Consider the following 17,575-nt stretch of genomic DNA (forward strand, 5'->3'; position numbering starts at 1 on the left):
ACACTGCAACTCGTTACATGTTTCTCTCCTCTCTTCCTAGTAAAAGCTTGCCATTAAAAAACTTTGCATCTCCAGTTTTTGATCCAGGCTTTCCATTACACTTTTCTCCAATCCCAAACCAAGAAACCACATTGTGACATCAGGAGTTTGTTTTTTGGATATTGAAAGCTCCAACCAGAGCTACAGAAAACCTACAAATGTTTTTTACACACTGAGTTTTTTACACACATATATATCTAACAAAGTGATACCTGGCCCTAACACCCTCAAATCCTCTGAGCATGCAATAAATACAGTATCAAAAGAAGCCTTTAAAGAGGGATAATTGGGCTGTACTAATTATCTAGCAGCAGAGGGTGCTGTGAGCCAAAGCTGTCCAACATATAGGAAACCAGAACTGATTTTCAAGCTTAGACATCTTTTTGTAAGACCATGTCTGATCTGAATGTATGACAGATCAGATGAGCAACAGGGGCAACATATGGGCTCATCCCCCATGCCTTTCCTGCACTATTTATGGCACACAGCCTTTGTATTTTCACTCTTATACCGGATCTCCCTTCTTTAGTTCCGACTTAGCGCAGCTGATCCCAGAGACATAAAGGCACCATGCCCTCATCTCTTACCAGTCAGCGAGATCAAAACCACCGGGGTGCAAGATTAGCCCTCACACCCACTGCTACCCCCCAACACACCACCCATCCAATCCCAACTCCAGGAATATACATACATGTCCCATGCAGAAGCTCATGCACACACACATGTCAATCAAGTGCCTATTGTAAGGGTATCAACCCTTTGAACATAAGATGCCAAGTAGAGTCTCTCTTTCTTTCCTCTCATCCGCTCTCTGTCTCTCTTTTAATTCTCCACAGCTGAGGGGACACATGGCACTGATCCCTTGAGGAAGCCCAAGGTCAGACTAGGGGCACAGACGTTAAGAGTGGAGGCCTGCTTCAGTATCCAGTATCACGAATTTAGTGTGATACATGTCAGCAATTCAACACATGGGATGCTTCCTAAAGATGCAGGCTGTTAATACTTATTTCTCTCAATACAATGATATCCGAATTGTGTTTTACGGTAGCAATTTTAAAAAGAAAATAAGCTAAAGGGGATGGCAAAATAGACATATACTGCAATTTCATACAGTATAGGAGTGTAAATATAGATTATTTTCAAGTAATCTGCAGATTATTTTCTTGATTCATTGTTTGGTTGATAAGATGGTGTCTTCATATTTCTTGTTTTGTCTGACCAATGATATTCAGATGAATCCTCATTTCTTAGAAGAGAGAATATTTAGCATTCTTGATAGAAAAATCTTGATAGAAAAAAATTGTTAAATTATTAATAGATCATCAAAACAGTTGCAAATTACATTTCGATCAACCGACTAGTCCATTAACTATCTTGTCTGCTAAGAGGCCTGATTATCTCACTGAAGAGTAACCTGGAACATTAAAGCCATCACTGCAAGAGCCATGTGGTTAACCAACATATGGCAAATATAGTGTGGTGTGTCTATAGCATAGTGTGGTGCATTGCTGTAATCAGAGTATTAGGTGTCAAGTAATAATACTGTTGCTTGAATTAAAGATCACAAGTAAAAGTAGAGTAAATTGTGTTAAAATAATTATATTTCAACTGTAGCTACATATACTCAACAAGCGAGCCTGCTAGCCAATATTATTCTAGTAATTATTTAAATCGATGATTGAACACACCCTAATATCTAACAGCCCTTTAAATCAGTGATGCTGTCCGAAATTATAGCCTTTTTCATTAACCTTTACATAGATTGGTTTACAGTTAACTTTAAATATGGACTGAACTGTTGACTATTCTGTAATGCTTGAATTTCAGAATGTAGTTCAAACCTTCATCAGTAATTTAGCAACAGTAGAGCGGCTGATACTAAACAAAGCAATAAAAAGCAACACTAGGACAAGAGTATTTGTTGTTCCAGTTATGTTAACAATAGTTCCTCATGTTCAATCACTTCAACATACAACACACATGTACAGCAGCCAGCACACAGTCAGTAATCAAACTACAGTTATAAGCTGCATCTAACAGGTTTATCTTTTCATTCTGTGTACTGACCTTCTTCTGGTACATTCTGTACTTCCAATAACTGTCATGTCATCGCTGCAAATGTGGTCATTTTAAATTTGTTTGATACATTAAAGGATTAAATGTTTTTTAATGGGTTGAGAAAGCTGAAAACAAAGTTGTTTTTATCTCTTAGCTCATAAAAATTGACACATAGTTCCCAAATGACATATGACACTGTTGGATGTGTATCCAGGGAGGGGGATACCTCCTTCTGTTGCTCTTCCTGAGGTTTCTGTTTTTTTTTAATTAAAGGGTTTTTTGAGGGGTCCCCCCCCCTGTCTGTTAGTCAGTCCACAACTTTGGTCCACAGTGAAATATCTGAACAACTATTTAATGGATTGGTATGAAATGTTGTACAGACATGCATGATCCCCAGGGGATGAATCTTACTGACTTTGGTGATCCTCTGACTTTTTCTGTAGTTCTTTATTAAAATATCTTCACATAGCATTCTTTTATAGCATAGGCATATGCTCTATCATTTAGTTCCACTCACACATGCATGAATGTGTACACCTGCATTCCAGCCATTCCACTATAAGAAGGAGGCTGTATTACAGCGCTGGCACTCCTTTTCTCTGCTTCCTCCTCCTCATTGCAGGAAGTAATTGAACTTGAGCATACGTGCGCGTGCACACACATGCACAATACAAACTAATCACAAACACCATTACTTTGAGTCTGGAGCGTTGTGCTGCAGTTCACACCAGCCTCTAGAGTGCAACACTAGCACATCAGACAGGTCGTCTCTTAATAAAGAAGCTGGATCCTGTGGAGGTCTCACAGCAAGCAGTTGTTACTGTCACTCATTATCATCACAGCCTCCCCCTGCGCACACACACAGGCAAGTTGGAGCCCGTACACACACCCACACATGACCCCAGTATGCACACACACTCACCCACTTTCAGACACACACACAAAAGCACACATGAGCCAAGGAGCATGGGCAGCAGGGTCACCCCAGCGCCATGCTTCATAAAGGGCGCTGTTACAATAGGTTTACTGTTACTCTGACGACTGCCGGGATACAATAGGACTGAATGTACTGGCCCAGTGATTCTCCTTTTCTCTCCATTTTTCACTTGATGACAAGGAAGACAGACTGAGACGGGACAGCATGTTATCAGAGGACGCCCCTGAAGGTGAGTTGGTTCATTGCAGGGTTATTGTATACCTCAATTTCTATGCATAGTAAATATGTAGTGCTGAGAGCTAGATATGTGGGTGAATAATTTATGGACTGCAGAATTTTGATGAGTCTGATACTCTTTTAAATCATGTCATGATATGCTTCAAACACTGCTGACAGATTTATTGTAAGAATCTCCCTGAAACCAAACTGAAAAACAGGTTTTAAATTGAGAATAAAAGTCAAGTTGAAATGTGAGTAACAGTCTGGTGCAACTGTGACACCTTATTAGAACTTACACATCAATTCCAATTGATCATACTCTCATACAGGATACGGAATCACCTTAAAAACAATGAGAGGTTTCAAAAAACGTTTGATTGCATCATTCTGAGATAGTTTGTGAGAGAGATGAAGGCTGGGAAGGTGATGAGGAGAGGAGCAAATCACATGTAGACTGGCAGGCAGAAGATGAGAGGAATTAGGCCAAAGGAGGCAAAAATGAAATGGCACTTTGAGAAGGCTATGCTGGCTAAGGTGGATCAAAATACAGAAAGCTGAGGTGAGATGGGGGGTGATATTGAAAGAAGAAAGGAGGAGAAGAAGAGAGGGGTGAGAGGGATTAGTATAAGAGGAGTGGAGGTGGGGTTTGGTTTGTGGGGTGACAGATGGGACTCACCCAGATCCAGAGGGGTGTGGTGGTGAATTGTGAGATTCCTGTGAGTTGGGATAAGCAGGGATATTTGCACTGCAGCTGTCAATGGTTCAACACCTACGCAGCTCCACCCACCTCCCCCTCGAATTATACACACACACACAACCATGCACATGCATATGCAGCGGTCACAGTAATATTTTATATCTTGTGATAGGCCTGCATGCTTTTCTTCCTTAGTCAATCTTTATATTTGGGAAATGTCTTGGGAGGCCAGAAGACAATGATTCATGTTCTTGTGTAGTTAAATATTAACATATGTTCTGTTATGGTGTCTATTATAGAGGTATACAGGCTGTATTTGCTTATGGTGTGGCCTGTCTGTCTTTTATTATTCCTCCTTGGCCATAGTTCAGTGATTAAGCAGTTTTATTAGAGTGTACCTTACCTGTACTTGCAGTAATGTAGTGAGGAAATAAACAATTTTCTTAGTTATGTGGGCTCCACAACAATCCTATCGGTAAGTAAACTTCTATAGCACCTCTTAAATCCAAAGACACAAGAGATTTGTATAATAGAAATACTGGCTGATATTATTATTTTACTTTAATACTATACTTGCACTACTAATGCACATGCAAGAATGTGATCCCTGGTGTTTCTTATCAAAGGTCTTTAGTTTACTGTTTATTTTGGTATGTTATTTCTATCTATATATCTATATATCTATCTAGTCCTCAGATCCTTTATTTAAGTAAAAGTACCACACAATAACATAAACATACTCCATCACATTCAAAAGTCCTGCAAACTTCTAGTTTAGTTCAAATACATAAGTATCTATGGCAATATGTACTTAATGTATCAAAGGTAAAAAGGTTCTGTAGAAAAGATTTATTGTTGCATGATAAGATTGCTATTATTGATGCATTAATGTGTAAGCGGCATTTTACTGTTGGTCAAGGTGGAGGTAGTTTTAACTACTACAGGCAGGTTGTTTAGTCCAGAGGTTCCCAACCTAAGGTACAGGCCCCTCCAAAAGCATGAATCTGACAGGTCATTTTTTTTTTTTGTTGAAATGCCGGATAATTTTACCTCTTTGGTCTTCAAGCTGACATAACTGCTTTTAATGGGCCATACTTAAAAGAGGGAACCACTGGTTTAATCTTTAACACATTGTATTTTATACTGTAAAATTCATAATCTGGAAAGTAACTAGCTGTTAAATAGTAGTAGATTAGAAGTAGGATATGGGATTAAATATAAATACTTATGTACTCAAAGGTAGAGTACCTGAGTAATTGCACTGTGCTTTTCTCCACTGCACTAGTCTGGTACTACGCATCACTACTACACTCAGGCCTATTGATATTTCCTTTTTTTGGTGTTCATATTTTTAAAGTTCTGAATATGACTAAAGGTTGTGGGAACCAACCTGATTCATTATCAGACAGTTAAGGTTGGGAAACAAATGATTTACCACGTTAGCATATGGGTTTGATTCCTCGTCGCGCCCGCCTCTCACCTGGACGGAAGTGAACATAGAAGGCAGGCGGCGCAGGTAAGGGCAGCCTCTCACCTCCTCCCTCTCCACCTCGCAGCGCTCGCTCCTCTAGTCTACTTTCGGGTTGAAGGCAAGGAGACGTGCCGCTGGATATGTTTCACTCCTGTAAATATGAGACAACTTGAAATCTTCTTCTTCTGTTTCCTTATAACCAGTAACCTCACGGACTAATGGGGCTTATACTGCTGAGCCTGATTCTCCGGTACTGGATCAACACCGTGGAGGGTAAGAACCTCGACTTAAAAAATCAAGGGCAAGACGTTTATAATGTGCAAATAAACATTTACTCCAGAACAGACAATAAATGCTGTGCTGGTATTTATGACCAGTTAACATGTTTTATTGTCTTTTTTATTTTTTTTATTATTAACTGTAGGCTACTTTATTATACTAGTTAAACGACTTATACATGTTAATAAATGTATTAAATCTCATTTTATTTTCATTTTATCAGGACAAAAAAACTTATACATACACTTTTGAAAATTCAGATCTCTTCCCTAGAGAGTTGTTCCCTTCAGTTGTTGCAGGAAACTGTGATCAGTATTGACATGCTGACTGTAAATGTGCACTGTGTTCATGTGCACTGCAGGATCATGTTCAGCTGGCAGCGCTTTGACTTGTGATGAGTGTCTGCAGCTCAGTTCTCAATGTGCCTGGTGCACACAGGAGGTAAGCAGCCAGGGGTTTGCATGTATGAAACCACGTTATGTAATTAAAAAATGTTTGATTTTTGGGCCCAGATGAGCAAAATGGTGTTGCTTCTTTGGATGTCTGCACCTGGTGATTACAGCATGCTATAAAACAATCTCAGTCTTCCATCAGATAACAGCACAACATGTGACTTTTTACTTCATCTCTCAGAATTTCACAGACTGGTTTTCGGTTAGTGAAAGATGTGACACACTGGATATCTTATTAGAAAAGGGATGTGCCAGTGGCCAGCTGGAGTTCCCTGTTTCCAAAGGCCAAATCCTGCAGGATCTCCCACTCGGGAAGAAGACGGGGAACGTTAACAGCACTCAGATCTCCCCACAGAAAATGGCACTAAAGCTGCGACCTGGTACGCAACCCAGCGCGTTTTGATTTGATGATCTGCTTTCAAAAGTTGTTTCCTTATTTTCAGACAGAAGTAAGGTGTTGATTTTGTTTTTGCACAGGCAGTCAGGTGACTTTCCAGGTCAAGATTCAACACACAGAGGACTATCCTGTGGACATCTACTACCTGATGGACCTGTCAGCATCCATGTTTGATGATTTGGAGAAAATTAAAGACTTGGGCTCCACTCTGTCTAAAGAGATGGCCAACCTCACGAGTAAATTTCGAATGGGTTTTGGCTCTTTTGTGGAGAAACCCCTCCTGCCCTTCATCAAGATCACGGAAGCAGATATATCCAACCCCTGCAGGTATATAATAAATATGAAAACATGACAAAACAAAATCTTCTTTTCTGATCTGTGTTCAAGGTTGGAAATTTCAGCAGTGTCATTTGATATCTTAGAGAATCTTATTTTTCAGATATTTGTTTTTGACTTGTGCTCTGTTGCAGCCATGTAGGCGCAACCTGCCTGCCAACGTTTGGATATAAACACGTCTTGTCTCTGACGAGCAGCACTGACAAGTTCAACGAGATAATCGCAATGCAGCGTGTATCTGCAAATATTGATGTGCCAGAATGTGGCTTTGATGCCGTCATGCAGGCAGCTGTTTGTGGGGTAAGATTTTGTTTTTCAGATTTCCAAAAGATGTGAACTTAGGGTGTTGGTCTTTGATTCTGTCTAGTCATCATTGTTTAATGTAAAAAAGGAGCATGAGCAACACAATGTGTCTCCTGATAGGACAAGATAGGCTGGAGGAATGACTCGATGCGTTTGCTGGTGTTTGTCAGTGATGCTGACTCACACTTTGGGATGGACAGTAAGATGGCCGGCATTGTGATTCCCAACGATGGGCATTGTCACCTGGATGTCAACAACGAATACTCCATGTCCACAGTGCAGGTACATCCACAGACATTATTTTCTTACATGTTATGTTATGTACAGTATCATGTTTTGTAATCATTTCAAAAAATATTTTATTTATTTGAACCCATGACCCCATGACTTTCATTTCCTGAGTCATTTTAGCGTCAGTTGGAATGAATCATCACTGCCTCACAGCACATTAACTATTTATATTTCACCATGTTTTTCTAGGAGTATCCAACTCTTGGTCAGCTGATTGATAAGGTGGTGGAGAACAACATCTTACTGATATTTGCTGTGACAGAAGAACAGAAACACAACTATAAGGTTACAGCTTTTTTCCATAGATGTATTCATCTTGTCAGTAGAATAACTCCAAACTAGAGAACCAAAAAAATGCAAGTGTTTACTGAGGTCTGCATATTTATTCATGGTGCTGCATTCTCATTGAACCTGTTAGAACTAGTCCTCTTCCCTGCTCTTTTGCGTACCTTTCTTTCCTTCCGGGAGCCAAGTCTGCCCTCATTGGTAACAGTGACTTTGCTGTCTATCTGTTTTTTTCCTCATAGAACTATGCAAATCTCATACCTGGCGCCACTGTTGGAGTCCTGGCGAAAGATTCGCGGAACATCCTGGAGCTGATTGTAACAGCATACAAAGTAAATAAACAGTCTTGGTGATCTGGATGTGCGGGTAGGCTCTGCGTGTGCAGGCGCTGGTCATAAGAGTAAAACTGAAAACACCTGCCACTATAAGAGCAGTACGACAGTGTTAACGTTGATTTAATTAAGTTCAATCAAGTTATTGGACATGAAATGTTTTTGTCAAATCACATACATATGAACGTAAAGCAGGCATGAATTAACCCTTTGTACATCTTATTTTTTACATCACAACAAATGGACAATATCTCTGCCATCTCTGCTTTCTCCTCTTTCATTTGTTTTTCCCTCTACCACCGGGTACTTTGCATCAACATGTTTAACAGCAAGTCTCTGCTTGTCCCAGCTGTTTGATCTCCTCTCCCCTTTGACTCTGACTTGGTCTTACCCCACTCTCCCTCTATTTCCCTCCATCTGCCTACCTCTTGCACTCTGTGTCCTTTTGTAAATCCCCCCTGGCAGCAGTGAGTGGTGGCGAGTCCTCTAATTACTTCATCAGTTACGTCGTTGACACCCACTTTTAGTCTCTGCCACGTTAACCACACTGCAGAGAGGACAGATCACGCTGATTGTAGATAGTTGTGGCTCTTAAGGGAAATAAAAAATAAAGAGAGAGATATTTAGTTATAGACAACCGATGATTAGTATTTATACTTACCTGCATTTTTGGATTAAAGTTTGTTGCTTAGTGGATATATGTTTCAGCCACCTCACTTTAAATACCCTGCAACATATTTACTGAATAACAGCCCTTCTTTTTCAATCTTTTTTACCTGCTTTACCTTAATCCATCTTCAAATTGGGTGTATCCCATAAATACTGCCCCTGTTTTCTCCTCCTTAGCAACCCTGAAGACACAGTAAAATTACAGGCCTATGGGAAACACACAATTAAGTCTCTGTTAGCACCCAGACAGTCCGTCAGAGAGTTCATTAGTCAGTCAAACACAGTCTTTCTTCCAGCTGAGGTTAGCTGTCGTTCTTTTCTCAGGTGCTTTGTACAGCACACCTGGGATGATGACTCACCAAACAAGAGAGCACTAGATAGTGGGTTTCAAACAGTCTCAGCACGCTATGGGTGAAAGTGTAGTTCCAGTGTAAGTCCTGGAAATCCCACTTCATGATAATTAAAGTCAGTATATTGATTTGATTGTTGGGTCTTAGTGATTTTTGCTATTTTGGAGAGGAAAACCTTTTGTTCAGTACCACATATGTGATGTCAATTGCATTTCCATACAAAGTGCTGATATATTTATTTCCCTTTTACAGGAACTGCGATCAGAGATCGAACTGGAGGTCCTCGGAGACACAGAAGAGCTCCAGATGTCCTTTACAGCCATTTGCCCAAATGGATCCGTCCTCCCAGATCTAAAACAATGCTCCAACATCAAACCTGGAGAGACGGTCAGTTGTTTTGCTCTTAATTGCTCTCTCTCTGTATTTGTATAGCATCTTTTGAACTGACAAACTTATAAGACAGTAGAATGATAGGAACTATAAAATAATTGGACACACCAAAAATAAAAACATAGAGATATGAGATTATAATTAAATTAAATTAAAATGATAAAAAAAATTAAGCTGTAGTAGCTTCATTTATTTTATCGTTTTATTTTATCTATCTTTATAGAGAAAAACAATAAAAGACGAAAATCACCTGATAATCATAAGGCACTCTAGCAAAGACCAGGCTGAAAAGGAAGACTTTAAGGGAATGTTTAAAGATATAAGCACGTTTGGCTCCTGAGTGAAAAGCTACAGCTTGAAAGGTTTTTGTTCCAAACCTAGGATGAACTAACGTGTAACAGAATTTATTTGTGGTCCTAGTCAGAGTACTGAATGTATTCGGCCTGATTAATGACTTCTGGGTCAACCAGATAGGATTACAACGTAATAGTCAGTGTTTCTTAGAAAGAGAAATGGTCGCACTTCAGCTATATTTTTCAGATTATAAATAAATATAATTTGTTGATAATGATTCACTACATTCTGTAAGCCTTCATGTTCAGTTTTAAGTCAATGATAACACCAGGGTTTCCTGCCTGTTGGCCAGGTTTAAGTCCTAGTAAATACATTTTCTCCCTCCCATGAGCCTTGGCACCTCTAATTAGTAGTTCAGTTTCATACTTTTTGAGACATAAAAGAGCATCAGTTGGTACTGTGGGATCAGGAGACATCACCACATAAAGTTGTATGTGCTCTCTATTTTATCTTAAGCTGCAATGATTAGTTGATTAATCAAACATCAGAAAATTATGGGAAACTAGTTTGATAATGGAATTATCTTTTTAGTAATTTTCCATGCAAAATGTCAAACATTGTCATATTCCAACTTCTCAGATGTGATGATTTGCTGCTTGTCTTTATCTTATATGATAGTAAACTGAATCTCTCTTGGTTGTTTGTGACTGCAGAAAGCAATTTAATGACATCACCACTTGGTGAAATAATATAACTTTGTTGGAAATAATAATTCATATTTCTTTCTGTTTTCTGATATATCATAGATAAAATGAATTATTAATTAACAATGATTAAAATAATCCTCAGTTGCAGCCTTCCTTTTTTTTCTCTTTGGTTTAACTGGATGATTTTGGTGAATTAAAATAAAAAAGTTGGTGTTATCATTTATATTAATAGGTGAGTTGATGTATTTTTTCATTTTAAAAACATCTATAATATGATCACTCATACAAAGTTTCATTTTTTAAATAGGCTAAATAAATTCCTAAAACAGCTGGGCACTTTAGGTTTGTTATGTGTCAAACCTAGGAGGACTAAATTGAGTAAAAGTGCAATTGGTACAGGACTATTTTCAGATGTGGAGTAATACAAATTTGGTGCTCTAGGAGCATTTATGGCTGCAGAATGGTTTGTGTGGGAAGGATTAAAAATGAACTACAGTGCCCATGTTCTTCACAATGAGTATGTCACATCAATGTGGCTTGTTGATGTATTTCAAATAGATTCCGGACAACAATGGAGCTCTGTAGCACAGATGAATAGGCTTTGTCAGGCTTTGGTTACACAGGCTAAACTTGTTTAGGATACATTTAAGAGTTGTTAAATTTAGAAATTGTACTTCTTTGCTCTTCAGGTAGTATTCAATGTGTCTGTGGCGCTCCCACGATGCCTGTCAGGAGTTCGGCACTTCTCCCTCAAACCAGTGGGCTTACAGGACAGCTTGGAGGTGGAACTGGAGTCTCTTTGCTCGTGTGACTGCCGGCAGCTTCGTGAAGCAAACAGCAGCCAGTGCATCGAGGGCCAGGGGTCTTTTCAGTGCGGCGCGTGTGTGTGCCAGCCAGGGTTCCTCGGATCGGAGTGTGAATGCAATGAGGAAAGCGCTTTGTTGAGTAACTGCCTGGCAAACAATGAGTCAGAGATATGCAGTGGTCAGGGGCAGTGCTATTGCGGACAGTGTGTGTGTCATGCATCCAGCTTTGGACGCATATACGGACCTTACTGCGAGTGTGACAATTACTCCTGTGTTCGCTTCCGTGGGGAGCTCTGTGGAGGTGAGTGATGTATGAATCTTATACATTATTTATGTGTTTTTGCCATTGAGCCTGTTGCTTCAGTGACTTTGTGTTTGTAGGCCACGGAGTGTGTGACTGTGGGGAGTGTCACTGTGAAAGCGGTTGGAGGGGGGAGTATTGTAACTGCAGCGCCAGCACCGAGGCGTGCACATCAGAGGATGGCACTGTCTGTAGCGGCCGAGGGAGATGCGAGTGTGGCCACTGCGCCTGCTCTGTACCTGGGGCATCTGGGGACAAATGTGAGAAGTGCCCAACGTGTGGAGACGCCTGTAGCTCTGCAAGGTGAGAACCCTTTCATGCCATCAGCTCTTGAATGAGGATGTCATGTTTTTGTGTGTAATTGTTGTTTCTGTACCTGAAAGATATAAGATGTTGTCCCCCTTGCGCCATATGATCTGTCTGTTCTTTTGAGTACAGGCATATTAAGTTCTTGTTCCCTTGTTCGTATGTGTCTACACCTTCCATGTGACATCAAAAGACATCTAATGTCTCCAACACAGCACTAAGAGATTTCCTTTCTCCACTGTAAAGCAGCTGTCAGGGCTAGTGCTATTTGATACCACTGTTATAGGGGAGACTGGTGATAGGGAGTGAGTGAAGCCTTGGGAAAACTGTGATAAGTGACCAACACTGTAAATTCTTTGTTCTCACTGTGTCAGGGAATGAAGGTTAATTCAACTTAAGCTTCCCAAGAGGTGCTGTATCATCTCTAAGGAAAGCCTGACCTTTTGTTTTCTTCACTTGTTTTAACACCAGGACCTGTGTAGAGTGCCATCTGGAAGATAAGGACGATGGCGAGTTGTGCGATCAAAAGTGCAGCGTCCCAAAAATTTCCATCAACACAACGGCAGGTAAAGGATTCCCCAATCTATCCGTTCTAGCACTGATTTAAATAATATGACGCACTTATTGCTTATGAGAGCTGTAGGGCTGGATCATATGATTCTAATCATCATCAAGCCATTAGTATGGATATTTTCTAACATGGAGATATATCACAATATCTTAGTGCATACAAAATCAAAGGTTTTGTATCTGTCACACAAAAACTTAAATCACCATTTTTGTTAATTGTCAGCTTTAAAATGTCTGTAGTTGTTTTTCAAAAGGTTTAATAACCTGAAAAGGTAAATAATTTGTTCAACCATTGGAGAAGGGTGAGAGCATGCATTTAATAGTACCCATCTACTTTCCAAAGCATGCCATATGTTTTTAGATTGATTTTATGCCTTGCCACGTATTACAGTTCATGTCAGTACAGTGTGAAAATCAACTGCCTGACACTTGAAACTTGCTTCAGATACGCCATGTATCACAGGGAATATTTTGTTCCCTTCATGTAACATTAACATCCAATGGACTTTTGGGAGAGGACTGTTTTGAAAATTCTGGTGGGAACCTTCAGAATCTAAAGAAATGGTGTCCGTGTTGACTTACTGCTTGCCATCCAGGTTTAGTTTTCTGATAACATACAGTAGCTGAGGAATGCCCAGCCTTTTCTCAGCCAAAACTGGATGTCAGGGTTTCTTGGAAGAGATTAACAAGGAAAAAAATTTCAAAACAGTCCTTGACTCACATACTGTGACTCACTCACAGCAAAAAAAAGGTCATTAAATCTTCTCTCCGAAGAATCATCAAACTGGCAGGTTTCAAATGTATGCAAGTTCATATGGTATGAAACATACAAAATAAGCAGTAAAGTAACGCTTATAGGTCCAATGTGTAACATTCAGGAGGATCTATCGACAGAAATGGAATATAATATGCATAAATATGTGTTTATTGATGTATAATCACCTAAATAGGAATTGTTATGCTTTTCTTAGCTTAGAATGAGCCATTTATATCCGCTGCTCTATCCCTATAGAATAAAGAATATTTTTTTCTACAGGATGTGCACTAACAGTAACACTATATAAATGTACGATAACTCCATATGCACCCCGCCTACTAGCATGACCTCTTACTTGTGCTGTAAAATGCTTGTTGTTGTAGGAGTTGGTCATCTCAGCTCAGTTTTTTGATATTGGTATCAACATAAGAGCATGCTAAGTTTCCCCATGGGTCAGAGATTTGGAGGAATGCTGACCTGCATCGACTCCGGTGTCTCTCTGAAGCCTGCAAACCCCCCCGTCTCTAACATAACACCATCCATGTCCATTCAGGCAGCACTGGACAATGGGGAACATATTATTTACCTTGTCGTACAGGCAGAGCTATTGTAGCACATGTGAATAGCCAAAGGACCTCGTCTTCCTTTATAGAAGAGATTATTTTAAACCTGCTTTACTTGTGCAAGCTGAGAGGTATATCTGATTATCACAGAGGATTTTCAGGCTTCAGATGTGAAATACAATGGCGCGGTCCACACACACACACACGCACACACACCAGATTGTAGTCTTTGATATGGAAATCACACTGACAGCACAACAGAGGCGAGTATATCCTTTTACATTCTCAGCACAATGTTGAAAGGGAAGATGATATACAATGGATTCATGCCTTCCTTATGGATATGTATGTTCCCATTTCCTCGCAGATTATGACAAGAGCTCTTCTATGCAATGCACGCTGATGACTGAGAATGAGTGCTGGATCTCATTTAATGTGGTAGGAGGTGAAACGGGGACCACTGCCTATAATCTCCAGATTTATGGTAAGCTTTACAACAACATAGAAAACAGATCAAAAGCAAGTCGTGGTGTGAGTCTCATCTCATCCTCTGTCCTGTCCCAGGTTGCCCAGAGCCTCCAAACATCCCCATGATTATTCTGGGGGTCTCCCTCTCCGTTGTGTGTATTGGCATGATCCTGCTGGCTGTGTGGAAGGTGCTGGTGTCGGTCCACGACCGTAAAGAGGTGGCCAAGTTTGAGGCTGAGAGGTCAAAGGCAAAATGGCAGTCGGTAAGATTTTCAATTGGCTTAAATGATAAGGCTGGCAATGTTATATGTTTTTCTTGTTGTCAATAAATCTATTGAAGACAGCAAAACCATCAATGAATTGATCCTGCTGAATAAATGTTATCTTTATTCTTCTACTTTGCCTCACAGTTTGAAAGTGTATATGCCCTAACCCCATCCAAATTCTATGTATTGTATATCTTTAGTCACTCACATTACTTAACCTTTATATGATGCTGTGAAATATCAGAAAGGTGTAAGATGTACATTGTCTTATAATTTCAAGCTGCAAGGTGACCCACTCAATGACGGGTTTCTACAGTTTATCAGATTGAAAGCGTTTTTTAGAGCACATCACGTCTTCTATAACTGGAAGTTGATAATTAAAGTCATCAAGACACTTTTTATAGTTGGGACCGTAGTTTCCTTCCCATAAAGAATATATATATTATATATATGAAACACATTACTGAGCCATATTGTTGCACAGGGTGACATGTCCCCTTACTATGATGAACATGGGCTCTGTGTTTTATTTTGATTCCACTTTCACTGTCCTGTTGCTGTAAATACGCACTGGACCAAAGCAAAAAATAGTCTCTGACCAAAGCACTTTTTACTTCTGTTTGAGTAATGTTTACTAAAAACGGGAATGATTTAGGAAACGAGAAGCCTTTAAAAAAATGTAACTGTGACCTGTTTTTAAGATCTGCGTCTTCAGTAGGAAGGTATGGGCTTGGGACTACAGGCTGGTATTTAGGGAAGGACTAATACATTGTTGGTTTTAGTCTTTTAATGGCAACTGTTGACAGTAACACAAATACAAAATATCCTGGTATAAATTTTCTGGTGAAAATATTTTAATGATCCATCCTGTTCCTTTAGAGTAATTGTGACTGCTTCTTATGTCTTTGTCTTTTCTTTGTCTCTCCTCAGGGGACCAACCCTCTGTTCAAAAGCTCGACATCTACGTTCAAAAATGTGACTTATAAGAACACACAGAGAGAAAGGACTATTACACAGGATCACTACTGATGATATACTGGAGGCAATGCAAGCCAACATCTGAGTGCACTTAAGTGTGTGTGTGTGTGTGTGTGTGTGTGTGTGTGTGTGTGTGTGCTTCCTTAGGCTACATTTGGGAACAAAAGCTGTGTCCCCAATTTGGAAACAGATGATTTTTGGTTCAGTTGTTAAGCTTAGGTTATGGTTAGGTAAGAACTGGTTATGGTTAGGTTAGGTTAAGTCTCTAAGGAAATGAATGTAAGTCTATGCAATGTGTATGTTTGTGTGTGTGTGTGTGTGTGTGTGTGTGTGTGTGTGTGTGTGTGTGTGTGTGTGTGAAACAGAGAGATGGAGAGAATTTTTTGTACTAGAACTTGTTTTTGTACGAATCTGTGTTGATTCAGAGATGTTGTAACACAACACTGAACAACACATGATGTATTTGCTGCTGTTTACTGTCGATGTACTAAACACTGCACTTTCCTGTTGCATGATCCTACAAACTTTAACACATTTATGTCTACTGTAACGTGCAGCTTGGAAAAGAGGAGTCTACACTACGAGTGGTCTACTACTGAAAAAATCTTTGTTTTATTATAATGAATGTAAATATATAGGTGGATGATTATGATTTTTTAAAATATTGTATTTGTCTGTTGTTTTATTGTAAAGCAAGGCTGAGCCTTTCAATGTTAATAATTTAGTTTTTTAGTGGCATGGCACATAAATAAAGTTGAATTTTGACTTATTGTTAGCTTTCAAAGTAAATTGTACGCTGCAACACAGTTCTCATCCTCAGATAGATATTGATTAGATTGATCGGATTTGGAGACCAAATCAAAGTTTATTGTATTTACAGTGGGACACTGAACTCTCTGTCTTTCCAGGATAGGGATGGAAAAGTAATAAAGTGCATTTTGCTTAAGAACTACACTGAAGTTCTTGTATTTTACTGGAGTATTTCCATTTTCTAATACTTTTTTTTGGTATGTTGATTACTTGCAAACCTGACTGGAAATGTGCACCAGTAAAGTTCAACAAAAGCCCTGCATTATTACATATTCTTGTGGCCCTGTTCTTGTAGAAGGAGTCTGTGTTAAATCTTTATTATTTTATCTTGAATTGTGCTCACATGGTGCATGTTCCCTAAACAAACCTGGGGTCAGGTAGTATTGAGATTACTGAGAAAAATCTGCGCTGTTTAAAGTATCAAAAGTATAAATTTGAGGTACTTGTACTTCCAGTATTTCCATTTTATGCAACCTTATACTCCTACCCCACAACATTTCAGAGAGAGATATTGTACTTTTTACTCCATTACATTGATCTGACAGCTGTAGGTACTTATTAAGTGCTGATTAAGATTTAAGATCCATGTGATACACTTGATAATGATGATGCAGTACTATAATCAACCCAGTAGTATAAAATTGGCTTCAAACTACAATGTTCATGTGCTCTAACTAAATAATAGAATATACTATAATAAAACACTCTGAAATGAGCCCTTCTGCATAGAGTACTTTTATCTTTAATTCAAGTTTTGCTGGTATTACTCATGTACTTTTAAGTAATTCTGAGTTCTGGACTTTGAAAGGGAGTATTTGTAGACTATAAGTAAAATATCTGAACACTTCTTCCATCATTGACTGACTAGAGGGATTTTTATTTTGATGAACTGAAACGTGCTGTCCAGGCTACTTTTGTCCCAGATGAATGGATGAATTCTATACATTCATTATATGATATGTGTGTCAAATATTAATTTCCACTGGTGGAAGTAACTAAATATATAAATACTATTTTCTGCTACTTTATACTTCTACTCTATCACTATTCAGAGGCAAATATTGAACTTTTTGCCCCTCTGCATCCATTTGATAACTATAATAATATAACCAACAAATAAAATATGTATTATTATAGGTTGATATAAGAATATAGGGTAAATATACACACTAGGAGTGAATAAAGTAGTTAAAATTAGCCCCATCTTTACCATCTGCAACATTATAGTGATGTACACATTATGC

General features: G+C 39.1%; 1 protein-coding gene across 2 annotated transcripts; it reads left to right on the forward strand.

The window, feature by feature from the left end:
• Positions 1-3,046: 3,046 nt before the first annotated feature.
• Positions 3,047-16,473, forward strand: itgb6 (integrin, beta 6). Of its 2 annotated transcripts, XM_051379021.1 has the most exons (16): positions 3,047-3,263; positions 5,625-5,694; positions 6,062-6,141; positions 6,334-6,532; positions 6,630-6,876; positions 7,020-7,185; positions 7,309-7,470; positions 7,669-7,764; positions 8,007-8,096; positions 9,368-9,502; positions 11,196-11,613; positions 11,694-11,916; positions 12,391-12,485; positions 14,177-14,293; positions 14,374-14,540; positions 15,474-16,473. In XM_051379021.1, the coding sequence occupies exons 2-16, from the start codon at positions 5,640-5,642 to the stop codon at positions 15,570-15,572; spliced, it is 2,349 nt and encodes a 782-aa protein (XP_051234981.1). In that variant the 5' UTR covers positions 3,047-3,263; positions 5,625-5,639; the 3' UTR covers positions 15,573-16,473. The 2 variants fall into 2 exon arrangements, with proteins under 2 accessions (XP_051234981.1, XP_051234980.1); XM_051379020.1 differs by lacking the exon at positions 3,047-3,263 and having other exon boundaries at positions 5,488-5,694.
• Positions 16,474-17,575: the final 1,102 nt, after the last annotated feature.

The sequence above is a fragment of the Dicentrarchus labrax genome, unplaced genomic scaffold, assembly GCF_905237075.1.
Source record: "Dicentrarchus labrax unplaced genomic scaffold, dlabrax2021, whole genome shotgun sequence".
Taxonomy (NCBI): Eukaryota; Metazoa; Chordata; class Actinopteri; family Moronidae; genus Dicentrarchus; species Dicentrarchus labrax.